Source organism: Staurois parvus, unplaced genomic scaffold (assembly GCF_062004578.1).
Source record: "Staurois parvus isolate SC_StPar_1 unplaced genomic scaffold, SC_StPar_1.0 ptg000175l, whole genome shotgun sequence".
Lineage (NCBI taxonomy): Eukaryota > Metazoa > Chordata > Amphibia > Anura > Ranidae > Staurois > Staurois parvus.
This window is the reverse complement of record NW_028317971.1, coordinates 14,749,910-14,767,348: the sequence shown is the minus strand read 5'-3', so window position 1 is coordinate 14,767,348 and position 17,439 is coordinate 14,749,910. Positions and strand designations below refer to the sequence as shown.

At 44.9% G+C, this 17,439-nt stretch overlaps 1 protein-coding gene across 1 annotated transcript in view; it reads right to left on the bottom strand.

Annotated features, from left to right (window-relative positions):
• Nucleotides 1-306: 306 nt before the first annotated feature.
• Nucleotides 307-17,439, bottom strand: part of PAX4 (paired box 4) — a 93,519-nt gene continuing 76,386 nt past the window's right edge. The window contains exons 8-10 of the mRNA XM_089677002.1: nt 17,247-17,326; nt 16,082-16,184; nt 307-584 (exon numbers count right to left, since the gene is read on the bottom strand). Coding sequence (XP_089533128.1) covers nt 307-584; nt 16,082-16,184; nt 17,247-17,326 — 461 coding nt within the window. The remainder of the gene's footprint in view (nt 585-16,081; nt 16,185-17,246; nt 17,327-17,439) is intronic.

The following is a 17,439-nucleotide window of genomic DNA, read 5'->3' as shown; positions in this document are numbered from 1 at the left end:
AAGATAAACATCAATTTGACCCAGTAATGATTAGAAAACATTCTTAGAACCTTCTTTTCCTAAGAAAATGTGTTGGTCTGTAAAGCTAGCCAGAAATGGTTAGAATTTCCGATGGAGAGAGACTGAGTAGAGTTGATATTTAATCAGTGTGTTGCTGTTCCTTTTAAAGTCAGTTAGCAGTTCCTGGTCTTACTGCCTTGCAAATCCACCTCAGTATTACAAATCCTTTGGCAGATAAGTTCACATACTGTATGTGTATTTCAAATGAGTTTATAGAAGAGCCAGAATGTGTTGCTTTTTCCTGATTTAGTAGTTATAAGCAGAGTATAACCCTTCAAATGTCCATGCTGGCTGGTCGCTGTGATGGTTTCTCTGGAATCCATAAGTGTCCATATTTACTAGTGATACTGAGTAACTCTTAGGCATCGGGGCACTGTGGTGAACAGGAAAAGACAGCGGTTGTCTCGCCATGGAGCTATGAAGTGGTAATCCATCTAAGCTGGGTAGTTCTGCAGTTAATGGAATATCAGCAGGTTGTATGGTGTTGGTTGTGAAAGTTGATGGTGAGGAAACAGAGGAAAATCCTAGAGAAAAGCATATAAACATATAAAGCAATATAATTTATAGTTTATATATATATATATATATATATATAAATCTATACTGATAGGGAACAGATTTTTACAGAAGATACAATAACTATACTTTTTAGTTTCCCAGCTTAAAACTGAATTCAAATCTAAAATTACCCTTACAGTGCCTCTTCCCCCCACATAGCAAGGGATAAATCCTCATTTTGTCTAGGGGTATTGGAATATGCAGTAATACTTACCTTATTTCTCATTCTCCCGGCTGTCAGTGCTCTACTTCGAGTGATTGGTTGTGCAACTGGAAGGAAGCCTGTGGGACCAATGAATAGGGTCACTATTACTATTTATTCCTATCCTCATAAATTTACCAGGCGTTGAACTCTTGCAATGCAGGGTGGTCCCATGGGTGGGGTAAAAATTTCTATTGCCCAGAGCTTTAAGAGTTTTTAATATCACTCCAAACATCACCCAAACTGTACTCTCCGCTCCTCGCGCGGCCCCCTACTCTCTAGCTCCCTTGTTTCCTCCTCTCATGCTCGTCTCCAGGACTTCTCCAGAGCCTCCCCCATCCCCTTGACCCCTCTACTCCAATTTATCAGAATTTATCTATCGCCTACTCTGCTCACTTTTAGGTGATCTCTGAAAACCTATCTCTTCAGCAAAGCCCATCCTGCCTTCAGCTAATAATGGAATCTTCTCTTCCTCCTACCAGTTCATCCCCCACAGTTATTACCTTTTGTTCCACTAGCCCCTCCCTCTTAGATTGTAAGCTCCAAGGAGCAGGGCCCTCCTAACCCTCTTGTATTGAACTGTATCGTTGCTGTATTGTCTCCCGTTATATTGTAAAGCGCTGAGCAAACTGCTGGCACTATATAAATCCTGTATAATAAGAATAATAAAGACACTACATGTAATTTAGTACTACTAATGCTTGCCTGCTATACTGCATCACTTTATTATTTTAATTATTAAAGGTACATTTTCCGGTTTTTGAAGTCCATTATGGAAACCAAAGAATAGGCAAATGACAACAAGATCTGTGGAAACTGGGAACATTGAGGGTGTTTTTTTCACTATAGATTGGGGAGCAGTTTGTTTTAAACCATATTGACTATAATTGGTTCACATATGAGGGTCAGCAAGGCACAACTAGAGGCAAAAATCTGCATATCTAAAGAGAAAACATCGCCACACTCTTGTACATATATAAAAACAAACTTTACATAGAAAGAAGGTTTACAAAACATAGAATGTCAACTTACCCTAGTTTAAAGTGTATTTTCACTTTTGCAGCCAAACTAGAATAACCCCTACTTTATATTTTTTATTTGTTCTTATAGAAACCAGTCAGCTTCCAGGTTTTATTGTCAAAGCTTAATTGAACAAGCTGGCGTTAGAAGGTGATTGGCTACCATGCAGAGCTGCATCAGATTCTGAATGCACCAGTTCTAGTAAATCCCCCCAAAGTGTACTCATCAGATGTAATCTACTGTATAGCGAAAATAACAAATGCATTTCATCCATTTCATTCAGATTCAAATTCATTCGATAACATAACGAATTACTTGAATTCATTGTAAAGAATAGCTGGATGTTAAAGAGCAGGCAGCCGCAGCATCCTTAACCACTTCAGTACTGGGCACTTTTACCCCCTTCCTGCCCAGGTCAATTTTCAGCTTTCAGTGTTGTCACACTTTGACAATTGTGCAGTGATACAACAGTGTACCCGTAAAAAATTTGTGACATTTTTTTCACACAAATAGAGCTTTCTTTTGGTGGTATTTAATCACCACTGAGTTTTTTTATTTTTTGCTAAATAAACAAAAAAACCTGAAACTTTTGAAAAAAACCCCACATTGTTCTTTGTTTCTGTTATACAATTTTGCAAATAAATAATATTTCTTCATAAATTTAGGTCAAAATGTATTTTGCTACATTTCTTTGGTGAAAATACCCCAAATTAGTGTATATTATTTAGTTTGTAGAAAAGTTAGAGTCCACAAACCATGGTGTATATATAATTGACAATTGATCAATCCTTATGTACTGACGGCCCATCTAATTTCTTGAGGCCTGAAAACGCCAGGATATTACAAATACCCCCCAAATTACCTATTTTTGGAAAATAGACAGTCCAAGGTATTTAGTAAGAGGCATGGTGAGTTTTTTGGAGGTTGTAATTTTTTGTTACAATTTTTTGGAAAATGTAGAAATGTATAAAAAAAAAATTCGCAATTTGGTTTTTTTACATATTGTCACCAGTCCAGTACAGCGTTGTTATATAACTGGTGTGGCAGGGATCAGGGACACTGACTGGTGACAGTATGTAAAAAAAATAAAATAATACTAATAATTCAATTTTTATTTATTTCAAATTTTTTTTATTATTTTTTTATTTTTTATTACATTATTTTTCCTTTTTTTTACCATTTTTTTCAACACACTGTGACCAAAGCAATACAATGTTACCATAGTAACATGGAACTACTCTGGTCAAGTGATCAGGATTTTTTTTCTCTTTTTACACATTATGATTGCTAATACCAATGTATTTCATTTATATTTGCAATCATTGTTACTGAATGAAACTGATTCATTCAGTCTTTTGTTGTGATTTGCTGTGATTGGGCAAAGCTCATCACATGATACAGATGGGCTGTGACACATGACACTGGCAACGGGTGGTGTAGAGATATGTCATCGGCTGTGTCCTGTGAATACAGCCAGTGACAGATTGTGCCGCTGCGTGGTCCTGTGGCCGTGTGAGCGGCTGCTTTTGACAGGACGTCATATGACGCCCAGTCACAAGGAGGAGTGTCTCGCCAATCTGCTATAGGCCGGGTGGGAAGGTATTAACAACCATGACTCATCTGCTGTGAGCATGATTCCCTGCTGACAGCAGAACCAGCTGTTATTCATAATGAATTCAGATCCATCCTAAAATAGAGTAAAGACATTGAAACATTTTGAATCCACCCAGTATAACGAATATATGAAATGAATCCCGAGAAACGAAAATAACCCCGAAAATGAACTGGACCGACACAATGTATGCGAATAAACAAAATATCTACCTATCGAATGCATCCAAAACAAAAACTACATTTTCTGGCATGCACATGTCCGAATTTTCAGGGCTTGGGTTAATTGTATATTAATGAGTAGAAACTTAATCAGTCCCTACTTTGTGGGGACAGACTGAATTTCCTTTCCTTTTCAAATTGTTTAGAGTGGCTTGCAGTCTGCCCAAGGTCTACTCTAAAGGAACACCTAGAAAAGTAAGAAACATTTAAACAAAATATTTATTTAGGTTACGCTGCAGGAATGGGAAAATTGTGAGGTTTTCTGAAATTTGACCACAAAAGGGGAAATATGCTTTAAAATGTGCCAAAGGTAACAAGGGTGCTGAAGCAAAGCACCTTGTGTTGCCTGAGTCTTTCTATGTCAGTCTTCAAAAAGATTTGTGTAGAACTCCTTGGTTCGTAGCCAGAATTAGGCGGCTACACCGTCTTCAATCACGTCAGTGCCAGAGTCTAGGCTGGGTTCACATCCCAACTTATGTGCATTTATATGCTGCAGAGCCATTCATTTTCAAAGGCACTCCAATGCACTAAATCAACGCACCTGCAATGCACAGGAGCATGTGTGGTGCATTGCATTTTAAATAAACAGGTTATCTTAATGCGGTGGTTTCGAATATGTAGGGCATACAACACGTGCCTTGCATGTTCGTTTAGGTGAACATATTGCCAACATAAAAAAGGGCTATAAGGAATACAGTGTTTCTAAACACTATGCTTTAAAACATAACAACAACCCTGAAGGTACCACCTTTTTTGCTTTACAGAAGTATGTTCCATATTGGCAAGATAGCAATGCAAAGAGAACGATTTCTAAAGCTGAAACAAGTTGGATATACCGACTCAAGACTTTGGGTCTAAATATTGAATGGGATATCAATTGTTTCATTAATAATAGTTGAATCTTGTCCTGTTGTTATTATGTAGACTTTTTTAGTTGTTGTATTTCATGTGACTTTTTGAGTACATGCGACTTTCAGTCACAGAAGATTGTTATTATTAGATTTTAGTTTATTAATGGTTTAAATACTGGGCGGTATTATGGTACATTCAAGTAATGGTGCCTACATGTTAATATCACAAATCTTTTGAAGAATCTGTATACTCATAATTATACATACAGTACGTATATTTTATTTTATTTTAACAATTTTATGTAGATGCCCTTCTGGTTTTATAACAGTAGATGGCGCCACAATATACTGGTTATAGTCTATCAGGCTGGGTCACCAGTCAAGGGTGTTATCACTTCTTTCACATCACTACCACTTGGTAGTCCTGTGATCTATTTGCATATTTGTGGTGACATACTATTATTTTTTTAATTATTAAGTTTCTTGTTATTTATCTTTTCAACACTAGATGGTGTTATATCACGTTTTAACATCAAATTGATCAATTGATGGATTAGTTAGTAGGTGTGTCGTCACCTTCCCCTGCAATTTGTAACCAATGGGGGCGATCCTCTGGGGCTTTGGGTCCTATATAAGGAGCATGGTTGGGTGTGTGAACGTGCCCCTGATGACGTCATTTGTGATGAAACGTGTAGGGAGGAGCCACGTACACACACTACCATGCATGCGCGGCCAGCCGGTAGCCATTTTGGATGCTGGAAAGAATTGATTTTTTTGTTTGTACACGCCTGTGTAAGGGACCGCCCGGCGGTACTACTAGCACTCCACTGAATAGGCGTCCCCAGCGCACGGAGTCTAAGTCCCAGGGTGCTTGTTCACCAGGGCCCCTGATGGTGGGGATGGACTTGGAGCTCCCTGAGACCAGGTCGTGACTACCGGGTGCGTCCGTCAGTGGTAGTAGTATGCGCAAGGGGCTCCCACGGGGAAGAGTCTGATGTGAGGAGGTCAGAAGACCCCACTGCACGGGATGGATGGATGGATGAGCAGGGTCAGACGGGCCGGGTCGGTAACAGAGAGGGCGGCAAGGTACAAGGCAGCGGGCATAGAATGGTCGGGTCACACGCCAGGTCAGCAACAGCAGGTCAAATCCAATAGGGGGCATTCAGGAGAGAGGTCAGGCAAAGCAAGGGTCAGAACAGGCGAAAACAGCAAGGTCAGGTTCAATCCGGGTCAATAACTTACAGGGTACAGGTTCACAGGATTCAGAATGCAGGAAAGACCAGAAGGCACTGAATGACAGCTCAGGGTCGTTTAAATATCCCGCCCTGCGCTGCCATTGGTGCCCAGCGGGCGGCCGCGGCTTCTACTGCGCATGCGCGAACTCGAACGCCGCGGCCGGCCCGGAACCAGTGCTCGAGTCCCTGCGCCGGGCGGCATACTGCGCCTGCGCCGGGACCAACGCGGCGGGGATCGAGGGGATCCCTGACATTGCCCCCCCCCTACGGGCAACCTCCGGATGCCCATCCGATCTCTCCACCACGGGTGATCGCGAAAGAACCTCCGGACAAGTCTGGGTGCATGGACATTATGGGCTGGTTCCCAAGAATTGTCCTCAGGACCATAGCCCTTCCATTTGATAAGGAATTGGGTCTGGCCTCCCCTCCTTCGACACTTCAGGATTGTTTCAACCTCAAATTCTTCTTCTCCTTCGACCGTTACCGCTTCCGGGGGTCTAGATTCCCGGTCAGGGAAGGCATCTGGGACCACAGGCTTCAGAAGGGACACATGAAAGACCGGGTGGATCTTGAGCGTGTCAGGGAGGGCGAGTTCATAGGCTACTTCGTTAACCATCCGTTTAATGCAGAAGGGGCCTATAAATTTGGGTCCCAATTTCTTCGATGGGCAAAGCATCTTTAGATTGGACGTCGCCAGCCAAACCTTCTCCCCAGGCCGCAATACCAGATCTCCTCTCCGTTTCCTGTTGAATGCTTTCCTGTAGTCTTCCTGGGCCCGACTGATGGCCACTTGAAGCTTCTCATTGTTCGCAGCGAAGAACGTTACCACATCTTGTGTTGCTGGTACTGGGCATTCCGACACCAAATCCGGGAGGAAGACTGGGTGAAAGCCATAGTTGGCGAAGAACGGGGACTGCCCTGTTGCTGAGTGGCGGGCGTTGTTATACGCAAATTCCGCTAAAGGAAGAAGTGGCAGCCAGTCATCTTGAGTAAATGAGGTATAGCATCTCAAATATTGCTCTAAGGTCTGATTGGTCCTTTCGGTTTGACCGTTAGTTTGAGGGTGGAACGCAGAAGAGAGAGATAATTTGATGTCCAGGGCTTTGCACAGTGCTCTCCAGAATCTGGACGTGAACTGGACCCCTCAGTCCGAGACAATGTCTTCGGGGACCCCATGCAACCTGACAACCTCACGAATGAAGACTCGCGCGGTCTCGGCCGCCGAGGGGGTCTTCTTCAACGGGATGAAGTGGGCCATCTTGGACAAGCGGTCCACGACTACCAGGATTGCCGTGTGGTCTCGGGATGGCGGAAGCTCGACTATAAAGTCTAGTGAGATCTTTTGCCAAGGCCGTTCAGGAATAGGTAAGGGTCGCAGCAGACCCCAAACCTTGTTTCTTGAGGGCTTGTTCTTCTGGCAGGTGACACAGGACCTGACATAGCCCTTACAATCTTTAGCCATGTCTGGCCACCAGAATGAGCGTCGGAGAAGTTCCAGGGTCTTTTCTGGGCCAAAGTGCCCCGCCATTGGGTGGTCGTGGCAATGCCCCAAGACCAGGGTTCGAGCTTCTTCCGGCACCACAATTCGATCTTCCCTCCATAGGAGTCCCCCCTTGTTCTGGAGTGGCCCTCCGCCTGGGGTAGAGAAGTTTGTGGATGCCTCCATTAGCCTGGAACGAAGGTCCGACTGAAGGACCAAGAAGTTACCCGAGGATAGGATGGTGTCAGGTACTGGGGTCTCCTTGGCGTCTTCGTACATCCGTGATAACGCATCCGGCTTAGTGTTCTTTGATCCCGGCCGGTACGTAATATGGAAGTTGAATCTTGAAAAGAATAGTGCCCATCTCGCCTGTCGCGGGCGTAGACGCTTGGCAGTTCTCAGATACTCTAAGTTCTTATGGTCAGTAAATATTAAGATGGGGTGCACCGCACCTTCCAGCAGGTACCTCCATTCCTCTAACGCCGTTTTGATCGCTAGTAGCTCACGGTCAGCGATATCATAGTTCCTCTCCGCTGGGGTCAGTTTCCGTGAGAAGAACGCTACCGGGTGGAGCAGTTCCTTGGTGCCTTTTCGTTGGGAGAGGATGGAGCCTACCGCATTCTCCGATGCATCTACCTCCAAGATGTAGGGCAGAGCGGCGTCTGGGTGACCCAAAATGGGTGCCGAAGTGAACAGCTTCTTTAAGGCATCGAAAGCTTCCTGCGCTTCTGGTGTCCATCTGAATCGGGTCCCCAGCTTGGTTAGCTGAGTAATGGGGGAGACCAGACCCGAGAAGTTCTTGATGAACTTCCGGTAAAAATTTGCAAAGCCGATGAATCGCTGGACGCCTTTCCTGTCTGTGGGTTCAGGCCAATCCAGTATTGCAGCGACCTTCTGGGGATCCATCGCGACCCCCGCGGTGGAGATAATCAGGCCCAAGAAGGCAATGCTGGATTGTTCAAAACAACATTTTTCTGCCTTGGCGTACAACCCATGCTGCCGCAGCCGCCCCAATACTTTTGCTACATGTATTCTGTGTTCCCCCAGAGACGGGGAAAAAATCAGAATGTCGTCTAAATAAACGATCACAAAGACATCCAGAAAATCTCTAAAAATATCATTTACAAAATGTTGAAACGTGGCCGGAGCATTACACAACCCGAACGGCATGACCAGATATTCAAAATGACCGAAGCGGGTGCGGAAGGCCGTCTTCCACTCGTCCCCCTCCCTTATGCGAATCAAGTTGTACGCCCCCCTCAGATCCAGCTTGGTAAAAACTACTGCTGACTTTAAACTTTGGAACAGTTCAGGTACTAACGGTAGTGGGTAACGGTTTTTTATCGTGACCCTGTTCAATTCCCTGTAATCGATACATGGCCTTAAGGTTTTGTCCTTCTTTTCAACAAAGAAGATTCCCGCCCCCGCCGGTGAAGTGGAGTGGCGGATGAACCCCTTCTGGAGGCTGTCCTCGATATATTCCTTTAGGGCCCCCAATTCGGGCTCTGAAAGGGGGAAGATTCGCCCAAAAGGAATTTCTGAGCCGGGTAACAGGTCAATGGGGCAGTCATAAGGGCGGTGGGGGGGTAGAGTATCAGCTCCCCGTTTGCTGAACACATCTAGAAACCCATGGTAGGCCGCAGGGATTACTTGTTTTAATTCAGCTTCCACCTCAGAGCACAGGAGGATTTGGGGGGTCCCCGGGCCCGAAGTGCGGCAGTATATCCGACAGTATGGGGAAGGGAACGTGATTACTCCGGTTTCCCAGTCAATCTGGGGGTTATGGGCCCGTAACCATGGGAGCCCCAGAATGACTGGGAAGAGGGGTGAAGCTATAGCATCCAGGCGGAGGAGTTCCTGGTGCTGGCCGGCAATGACAGTGGTGATGGAGGGGGTTTCCTGGTTCACTACCCCCGATTTTATTCTAGAACCGTCGGCCAAATAAATATTGAACCCCTTTTGTTTCAACTGAAGGGGAATACCCTGCTGGTGAGCAAAATTAATATCCACGAAGCAGCTGCATGCCCCAGAGTCAATTATGGCCGATACTTCCACGGTCCTTTCTGGAAGCTGAAAGGAAAGGGGCACCACTAAGTATTGGGATGGACCAACATTGCCAAGGGATAAGGAAGAAGAGGTGCACTTACTCAGTTTCTGCGGGCAGGAACGCGCCATATGACCAGCTTCTCCACAATAGAGGCACAGGTTCTGGGATCGTCTGCGCAGATGTTCCTCTGGGGATAGTTTAGGCCGTGCCAGGCCGAGCTGCATGGGTTCGGGGTTGTCTCCAGGTGGCCGGTTTTGGATGACTGGCCTAGGTGTTTGACTGGGACCCTGAAATGATCCCCAGGGATTTCCATGACCCTGGCCGGACCTCTCAAACCTGCGTTCCCGCAGTCTACGGTCAATTTTAATGGTCAGTGCTATTAGGTCCTCTAAAGTCTCAGGTACCTCCACCCGGGCGAGCTCGTCTTTCAGGCCGTCTGATAGGCCAACACGGAACTGATGCAGGAGTGCGAACTCGTTCCAGCGAGTATCCCCCATCCACCGCCTAAATTCAGATGCGTACTCCTCCGCCGCTCGGCGGCCTTGCCGGAGTGTGTACAGAGTAGCTTCAGCAGAAGCTGCCCGCTGCGGGTCATCATAAAGGATGGCCATAGCATCAAAAAAACTGTCAACCGAACCAAGGTGAGGGTCATTTTTTCCCCGTAATCGATGGGCCCAGTCTTGGGGTTCACCCTGCAGGAGGGATATGACGAACCCCACCTTCACGGATTCAGTCACGAAGGTTCGGGGTTGTAGCTCAAAATAGAGGAGGCAGGACTCGCGGAATGCTCTGAACCGTGTGCGGTCCCCGTGGAAACGTTCTGGTAAGGGTACTCGGGGGTCGGCCGCCGGGAGTGGTGCGAGTGCCCCAGACACCAGCACAGGGGCTGCTGGAGGTGTGGGGACCGCGGCCTGTGGGGCAGGAACGGATATAGTGCAGGCCTGGAATTGAGTTTCAATCTGCTGACATCTATCCTGCAGGGCCGATACGGCCTGTGTCAAATTGGATAGGTGCCTGCAGATCTCCTCCAGCGGCGAGGGACCTCCTCTAGACTCAGTCATGGCCTTCTGGTACTGTAAGGGACCGCCCGGCGGTACTACTAGCACTCCACTGAATAGGCGTCCCCAGCGCACGGAGTCTAAGTCCCAGGGTGCTTGTTCACCAGGGCCCCTGATGGTGGGGATGGACTTGGAGCTCCCTGAGACCAGGTCGTGACTACCGGGTGCGTCCGTCAGTGGTAGTAGTATGCGCAAGGGGCTCCCACGGGGAAGAGTCTGATGTGAGGAGGTCAGAAGACCCCACTGCACGGGATGGATGGATGGATGAGCAGGGTCAGACGGGCCGGGTCGGTAACAGAGAGGGCGGCAAGGTACAAGGCAGCGGGCATAGAATGGTCGGGTCACACGCCAGGTCAGCAACAGCAGGTCAAATCCAATAGGGGGCATTCAGGAGAGAGGTCAGGCAAAGCAAGGGTCAGAACAGGCGAAAACAGCAAGGTCAGGTTCAATCCGGGTCAATAACTTACAGGGTACAGGTTCACAGGATTCAGAATGCAGGAAAGACCAGAAGGCACTGAATGACAGCTCAGGGTCGTTTAAATATCCCGCCCTGCGCTGCCATTGGTGCCCAGCGGGCGGCCGCGGCTTCTACTGCGCATGCGCGAACTCGAACGCCGCGGCCGGCCCGGAACCAGTGCTCGAGTCCCTGCGCCGGGCGGCATACTGCGCCTGCGCCGGGACCAACGCGGCGGGGATCGAGGGGATCCCTGACAGCCTGTTTATGTCTACTGCCACATGAGTGCAATTTTATTTAAATAAAGGATCTTTATTATGGATTTAACACTATGTGGAGCAATGTATTCCTTTTGCATACTTAATGCCACGAGTCTTGGCCCTATACCTATCTGGAGCAGATTAAGTCACCCCAATAGGGGATTGCTGTAGGAGAACCTTCTACAGGTGAAACTCGAAAAATTAGAATATTGTGCAAAAGTTTATTTATTCCAGTAATGCAACTTAAAAGGTGAAACTAATATATGAGATAGACTCATTACATGCAAAGCAAGATAGTTCAAGCCATGATTTGTCATAATTGTGATGATTATGGCTTACAGCTCATGAAAACCCCAAATACACAATCTCAGAAAATTAGAATATTACATGCAATCAATAAAACAAGGATTGTACATAAAACAATATCGGACCTCTGAAAAGTATAAGCATGCATATGTACTCAGTACTTGGTTTGGGCCCCTTTTGCAGCAATTACTGCCTCAATGTGGTGTGGCATGGAAGCTATCAGCCTGTGGCACTGCTGAGGTGTTATGGAAGACCAGGATGCTTCAATAGTGGCCTTCAGCTCTTCTGCATTGTTCGGTCTCATGTCTCATCTTTCTCTTGGCAATGCACCATAGATTCTCTATGGGGTTCAGGTCAGGCGAGTTTGCTGGCCAATCAAGCACAGTAATCCCACGGTCCTTGAACCAGGTTTTGGTGCTTTTGGCAGTGTGGGCAGGTGCCAAGTCCTGCTGGAAAATGAAGTCAGCATCCCCATAAAGCTTGTCTGCAGAAGGAAGCATGAAGTGCTCCAAAATCTCCTGGTAGACGGCTGCGTTGACCCTGGACTTAATGAAGCACAGTAGACCAACACCAGCAGATGACATGGCTCCCCAAATCAACACAGACTGTGGAAAATTCACACTGGACTTCAAGCATCTTACAGTGTGTGCCTCTCCATTCTTCCTCCATACTCTGGGTCCTTGGTTTCCAAATGAGATGCAAAAGTTGCTCTCATCAGAAAAGAGGACTTTGGACCACTGAGCAACAGACCAGGTCTGTTTTTCTTTAGCCCAGGTAAGATGTTTCTGACGTTGTTTGTTGTTCAAGAGCGGCTTGACAAGAGGAATACGACATTTGAAGCCCATGTCCAGGATCCGTCTGTGTGTGGTGGCTCTTGATGCACTGACTCCAGCCTCAGTCCACTTCTTGTGAAAGTCCCCAACACTTTTGAATGGTCTTCTCTTGACAATCCTCTCCAGGCTGCGGTCATCCCTGCTGCTTGTGCACCTTTTTCTTCCACACTTTTCTCTTCCACATAACTTTCTATTAATGTGCTTTGATACAGCACTTTGGGAACATCCAACTTCTTTTGCAATTACCTTTTGAGGCTTTCCTGTCAGGGCAGGAGCCGAGGAACGGACAGGCAGGCCTAACAATGTAACGCACTGGCTGACGACAACCACCACCCACAGACCGAAGTCCCCCAGGGCGCGGAGTCTAAGTCTCAGGCTGCCCTTCACCAGGGCCCCTGATGGTGGGGATGGACTTGACGCAGCCAGGAACCAGGTCGCGGCCCCCGAGACACCTCAGCTGCGGTAATGGCCGCCGCCAATGGCGTGTAGCTGGTGGAAGAGACAAAAGAGTAGTCAGACAGGCCGGGCTCAACAACAACAGGACAAAACAGTACAGGACAGCAGACGAGAATCACAGGTCACGAGCCGGGTTCAGCAACAGAGGGTCAGATCAAAGGAGAATACAAAGAATAGTCAAGTCACAAGCCAAATCAGAATACCAGGAGAGTCACGAGAGTCAGAACAGAGTAATAGTAACACCAAAACACAAGTGCAAAGAGCATGTGCGGGCCACAGGCTTATATGTCATCAGCCACGCCCCTCTGGGGGGTGGACCTCAGAGACCTGAAGGCATAAAAAGGATTCCCACCATGCACAGCAGAATCCAAGATGGACGCCAGCACATGGAGTAACATAACCTCAGGGAAAAGGTAGGACCTTGACATTTCCCTCCTTATGGAAGGTGTCAATGATGGTTTTCTGCACAGCTGTCAGGTCAGCAGTCTTTCCCATGATTGTGATTCCTACTAAACCAGACTGAGAGACCATTTAAAGGCTCAGGAACCCTTTGCAGGTGTTATGGCTTAATTAGCTGATTAGAGTGGGACACTTTGAGCCTAGAATATTGCACCTTTTCACAATATAATTTTCTGAGATTGTGGATTTGGGGTTTTCATGAGCTGTAAGCCATAATCATCACAATTATGACACATCACAACTTGAACTATCTTGCTTTGCATGTAATGAGTCTATCTCATATATTAGTTTCACCTTTTAAGTTGCATTACTGAAATAAATTAACTTTTGCACATTATTCTAATTTTTCGAGGTTTCATTTATACATATCTCTCTTGGGGGATTCAGAGGAAGATTACGCCTGCTAGCCATCTTGGTTGTTATACAACAAAAGCAAAATTGACTGCTCTTCACAGGGGGCCATGTCTTTCTGGTAAACCTTGCATGCGAGTGGTTGGTGACACATCAGCAATCCTTGGAAATTTCCTTGTTTCATCACAGCCTTTGGGGACTATCTTCTTCTGATTAGTTTTCCATTTTGGACATTTTTTTTTATTACCACTATTTATGTATTTCAGAATTCATGTAAGCGCTGCACTTTATGCACAGTATTTTTGAATTGCCTAGTATCAGGGTATTAGTGTTCAGCTGCTACATTTCTTTGCACTTTACATTCTTAACACGGATCTCTGTTTTTAAATGATTTATATTAGCTTCAAAGCTCAACATTATATAGCCAGGATTGATATCCTCAAATAAATCAGTTTTGTTCTTAAACTTCAGATTTTTTGTTTTTAATTTGCTGCTAAAACAAGTCTGTTACAGTTCCTTCCATTAGTACTAGTTACTCGACTAGATACTGCTGCCTCTGAAGATGACACATGTCAAAACATGTTAGGCAGAACCAAGCTGTGAGTGAGGTTCCCCGCAATGAGTCTGCTTTCACTCGCGGCCTGTGTTTGCGGCTGGAGCCACTTGCTTTACTTGTCTATGCAAATACCTCCTTGGGCATGACACATGGCAATGTGATTGGCCCTATGATGGAATTTAATAATAAATAATATATTGGTTTTTTGCTATGAAGCCTTCCTTTATGTTCTTTTGACATGTTGTCAAATGGTCTGGAACTGTGGGAACCTTGCAAGCCCAATAATGAAGAGAGTGGATCTATTAACCCATTGTTGGCTGTTAAAAATTGCATAGTGCTCCAACAGGATTGGAAGTGGATTGCATTGTGTATAATACCTTTTAAAGGATCGATATTTTACTTTGTATTTTAAGGTGAAAGTGGCAAGCCATTTACATAAAGAGGTGAAAGACACTTGGTGGTTTGACATTACACCTTTATGCAAAAATAATTTTTGTACAAATTTATCTATACAGTAATACCTCAGTTCACGAATTTACTTTGTTCTGCAGGACTTTTCGCATAGCGAAAAATTTGTAAACTGAAACACCGTTTCCCATAGATATGCATTGAAAACCAATTAAACCTTTCCGAAGGTCAGAAAAAAGTAAACGCTACTAAAATACTGCATGAATTATTTTAGCAAGTTGCATGGTATTTTAGTAGTGACAACAATGTGTTAATGTTTCAGCTGTCAGCGAGGTTTCCCACTGACAGCTGAATGTAAAAGAATTGCCGGCAATTGCAAAAATAATTTAAAAAACGAAGTGGGGTCTCCCTTCCATCCATACCAAGCCCTTCGGGTCTGGTATGGATTTTGAGGGGAACTCCCATGCCAAAATTAAAAATAAATGGCGTGGGGGTCCCTCCCAAAATCCTTACCAGACCCTTATCAGAGCATGCAGACCAGCAGGTCAGGAAAGGGGGGGGACAAGAGAGCGCCCCCCCCTGAACCATACAAAGCCACATGCCCTCAACATGGGGGGGTGCTTTCATGATGTCCACCATCATCGCCGCTGCCGCCGCTGACCTGAACAAAGAATTAAAAGAAAAAAAGCTCCGCTCCCAACGATGGCTTCCATCCGTCTGCTTCTGAGGTGGCTTGACAGTTCTTAAATATGTAAGGGACGGGGCTACCCAGGGACCTCCACATGGGGTGGGGTCACATGCTTGATGTCCCCAGGTGGCCCCGCCCCTTACATATTTAAGAACTGTCAAACCACTGGAGCAGGCAGACAACAGGAGCCATTGCCGGGATTGGAGCCTTTTTCTTTTTAATTCTTTTTTCGGGTCAGCGGCGGCAACGGCGGGCATCGTGATTGACGTTGGATCTACTCTGGGGGACATTCTTTTCGTTTTTTCTTTTAGTAAAGTACTTCTCAAAGACCGTGTTCTGTCTTTTTTTCACACTACACTTTTTTTTTTTTGTGAATGTACCCCATACTCATTCACATGGGGGGGCGGGATCTGTGGGCCCCCCTGTTAAAGGGGGCTTCTAGATTCCGATAAGCTCCCCCTCTGCCCCAAAGCACCCCCCCATGTTGAGGGCATGTGTCCTTGTATGGTTCAGGAGGGAGGGCGCTCGCTCGCCCCCCCCCCCTTTCCTGACCTGCCAGGCTGCATGCTCGGATAAGGGTCTGGTATCTAGATAGATAGATAGATAGATAGATAGATAGATAGATAGATAGATAGATAGATAGATAGACAGACACACATTATGTGTACAATTTTTTGCACATATTGCACTTGATGGTGGCCATTAAGGATTTTAGTTTTGTTTATTTGGATTTAGGGATAATTATTATGGACACTGTAAACTGAGTTTCACATTATTTTGAAAGCAAATATATTGTTGATATTTTTAAAATAGTTTTTAACACTTTTTCTTGTTATAGGTAGTTTAACACTTTTTGAGTGCACTCATACACATATTTGTTTCTTTACTTGACATGGTACGTTGGAGCACATTCTAGACTGGTGTGATTTTCACAAGCCTCTATTTCTCATCATGCATAACTCTTACTTGGAGCCTTTTCTCCTGTGAATGGTGGGGAAGCACAAGGGTGACACTTATGTGTTGAGATTCCATCTGGTCCAAAGGAAGCAGTATTCACTGTTGGCTGTCTCTGTGAAAAAGCAGCAATATGGAGTACATTACAAAGTCAGTTATTATATATATAATGTTGGTGAGCAAACTGTATGTTTGGTAACTTCACAATATCGTCTAACCTTTTCTACCTGGAAGACACATTTACTTCACTGGATGACTTAATTCCATTTATATAATGAATGTAGTATGTTGTATTTTGTCACTCGAAGTCTCAAGTATGTTTTCGCTCTTTCTAAATAAGGCTAAAATTACAATTATGATTTTAATTAATTTTTAATTTGTGAGGCCCATGGGCAGTCACTTTCGTCTGCCTATAGTATTCTTCTGTTGCCCAGATTTCCCATGAATTAATTTATTTCAAAATTGTACATGTAATTTAGGATTAAGGCTAAAGTCTGGGATAAGCAAATATTGTCTAAATAAAAGAGGCATGTGTATTCTTACTTGAATCTTTGCATGCTTTGAGTATTTCTTTAACATCTGTGCAGTATTCCTCCCACAGCTCTGTTCATTGCACAAGTGTGCAACATGTGCAGTACAAGGATGATGTCACTGCTGTTTTTATATTATTTATGGTGTTATCTGGGTTTGCAAAGGTATTTGGTGCACACAAAGTAGATTTATATCATTTGGTACACACAAAGTAGATTTATATCATTTGGTACAAAGTAGATTTATTTCATTTGTGGCTATGGAGGAATACATTTAAATATGTTTTTGAGCCTGGAGTTCAGCTTTAAATTAAACCTTCCCTGAGGAAAACACAGAGGCAGCCTTTACTGATTTTCCATTCTGCAACTTATAGTTGTTTGGCAGTCATGCTGACCCTCTCATTTCAATAATTTATTCACTAAACCAGAACTTGTATGCAGACTTCTGACTTCATTTTGAATGATCTTATCTACACGCTTGTTCCAAGCCAGTGACTTGGAAAGTACTGAAGCCATTGTGTCAATAGAATAGATAGGCAACTAGCATTTCCTGAAGGAGGCAGCAATGTTAAAGTCTGTATGCGTCTCAGGAAAGAATCATTCTAAGCTTTAATGGATAAAATGTTTTGACTGACAACTTTTATTACCTGAGGTGACAGACAGCTGTTCAACATTGAAGAATAAGGGATAAAACCAAGTGTTAGACTTCTAAAAGGTGGAAGCATCACTTCACATCTTGAACCTGTTAAGAAACATCAGACAACTGCATCTAAGCACCATACCCTTTACAATTATATCCACAAGAAAGGAAAGTGATGTTACAGTAAAACCACTTTTACC